We start from the raw sequence: 2505 nt of genomic DNA on the forward strand, positions 1-2505 counted from the left end.
ATGCTCTGTAGCTCACAGCACTGCAGTTCTGATGCAGTTTTAAATATGAAATTCAATTCTTTAAAGGAAATCTATCAGCAAAATAACAAAAAAAGGTTGTAATACTCTCCTCCGCTCCTCTTACTCCTGATCCCATCGCTGTCTGTCACTAGCCTTGACACCCCGGGATCACCTAGAAAACAAACTTATAATTAGCAGCCCACCAATGGGGACAAGATGTCCGATGCTCCAGACTGCTAATTATGCATGACCCCGCACCTTGCTGGGAGAGGGAGGTGACGTGACACGAGAGCTGTGAGTTCATGGCTCTCGTGTGACGTCATCTCGAAATATAAGTTTGCTTTCTAGGTGATCCCGGACTGTCAAGATAAGCAACGGACTGTGCCTGTACCAAGGGGAAGAGGAGCGGGGGTGAGGATTTTTAGCCTTTTTTGCTATTTTCAGTGGTTGGTTTCCTTTAATACAATAATAGAACTTGGGTTCAAGATACGGGCTTTAAAATTTGTCTTCTCCCTCCAGCCATTGACTCATCTCAGGTAAAATCTGACTCTTCTCTGCTAATTGTCTCTTGACTGGGGGAGATTTTGAATAGGTAACCGATGAGATTTCACATAAAAAAAGAGAATTATGGAAAGGACATTTTATCCCTGGCCTTAGAATAGTTAATAAGGTAAAATCTGCTGATGGGTTCCTTCTAACCTCTACGTAGGTAGGACAGGCCTTCTGTTTTGGGGCTTCATTGTCTTCTTTTCAGCATTGATGTTTCCTATGACCTTTTATTGCCTTTCAAGCAGCTGCCTGACACTGACACACACACTACTCTTACACATTTTTGCAGTATTCTAGTAACTAATAACTAATCCCTCTTACTTAGGTGCCCCTACAGGCTAACAGCAGGTGGCTCAGGTGTTTCAACCCCCGTCTGATCCTAGAGATTACGCTGGATTTTTTCCAATTCTCAGTTTAGTTTCCATTTTTGGTGCATGAGGGTCCTTCATGATAAATTTGTTATATAATTTTTGCCACATTAGGTGTTCAGCTTCCTCTGAGTTGTGGATAATCATGTTGAACAGAAGTTGTATTCCCACCACTTTCCACCTGAAGGGTTTGTCAGGCCTGGAGAACATCTACGGTTGGGTCTCAGTTCCCTTGTGTTTCATGTTCTTTGTCTCCATCATGGGGAATGGTGTCATCCTCTACGTGATACATCGTGACCACAAGCTCCATCAGCCCATGTTCCTGCTTTTGACCACATTGGCCATCACTGACATCCTCTTCTCACTCTCCACCAGCCCTTCGGTGCTCAGTATCTTCTTGTTCCACCACCATAACATCCGATCACAGTTGTGTCTCCTCCAGATGTGCTTCATTCAATTATTGTCCATTTCTGAGTCTTCACTACTGGCAGCCATGGCCTATGACCGCTATGTGGCCATCTGTCACCCTCTAAGGTACACGGCCATTCTTACCAATTCTGCTGTGGCCAAGGCCATCCTGGTCTCGGGGTTACGAGGGACGCTATTCCTTCCAGCAATCATCAGTCTCCAGTTTCTTCCATACTGTAAGGGGAATGTCCTGTCCCACTCATACTGTTTGCACCAGGATGTGATGAAGTTGGCATGTGATGGATCCAACACCTTCAACATCGTGTACGGCTTTGCCACAATTCTTGGCACCACCAGTGTGGACATTGTTTTTATTGTCATCACTTACATCTTGATCATTAAAGTCGTGTCACACGTTGCCTCTAAGATGGAGCAGTACAAGTTATTTAACACCTGCGTGTCCCATTTATGCGCTGTCTTTATGTTCTACATCCCCATGATGGCCTTATCTGTGGTGCACAGATTCCACGTAAAGGCTCCTTCAGGTTTCACAAACTTTATATCCAATTCATATATATTTGTTCCACCGATGATCAACCCAATCATCTACAGCATCAAGAATCGACAGATCCGCGAGAGCTTCAGAGAAACCTTTCACCTGAGGAAGATCATCTGGTAAAGAACGAGTGTCCCAATAACACAACCCAACTCTATCTGGATGAGGCCAAGGGTCTGCAATGCAAAAAACTTCTAATATTTGTGGATGTAACAGGAAATATGTAGGGGGTATTCTTGTATAATTAGGAACATTTTCTCTTCTGGTCATATTTGTGGAGAACCGGGGCTCGACTTAGATATAAGGAAAGTTTGGAGAACATTAGAAAATCTTCTGACCAGCTTCCGTACACAAATGAAAAAAAATGTAGCTTTGAGCTTGCGGATAACTTTTTCTTTTTGTTAAGCTCTGTTTCTATGTAACTAAGTCTCTTCTCCTGCTACATTGCCCTCATTTACCAATTATCGCTTTCTCCTATGTCATATGCAAAGGAAATATTAAAGATTCTACCAAAAAATTTTCAGTAAATTCCTTGAAGTTAAACTGGCTGCAGGATTTATCATGGTGAATCTTGATGTGTCTGATTGCTCCACTTATTATATCAGACCACACAAAGCCTGGTGT

General features: G+C 43.0%; 1 protein-coding gene across 1 annotated transcript; it reads left to right on the forward strand.

Moving 5' to 3' along the window:
* Window positions 1-1062: 1062 nt before the first annotated feature.
* LOC140116364 (olfactory receptor 51G2-like) lies at window positions 1063-2004 on the forward strand. The gene has a single exon (XM_072132893.1). The coding sequence runs from the start codon at window positions 1063-1065 to the stop codon at window positions 2002-2004; it is 942 nt and encodes a 313-aa protein (XP_071988994.1).
* The last annotated feature ends 501 nt before the right edge of the window (window positions 2005-2505 follow it).

The sequence above is a fragment of the Engystomops pustulosus genome, chromosome 2 (assembly GCF_040894005.1).
Source record: "Engystomops pustulosus chromosome 2, aEngPut4.maternal, whole genome shotgun sequence".
In the NCBI taxonomy this organism is placed as follows: Eukaryota; Metazoa; Chordata; class Amphibia; order Anura; family Leptodactylidae; genus Engystomops; species Engystomops pustulosus.

What these genes read in the sequence shown, in the direction of transcription:
- LOC140116364 (XM_072132893.1), top strand. Translation starts at nt 1,063, where the DNA reads ATGTTGAACAGAAGTTGTATTCCCACCACTTTCCACCTGAAGGGTTTG.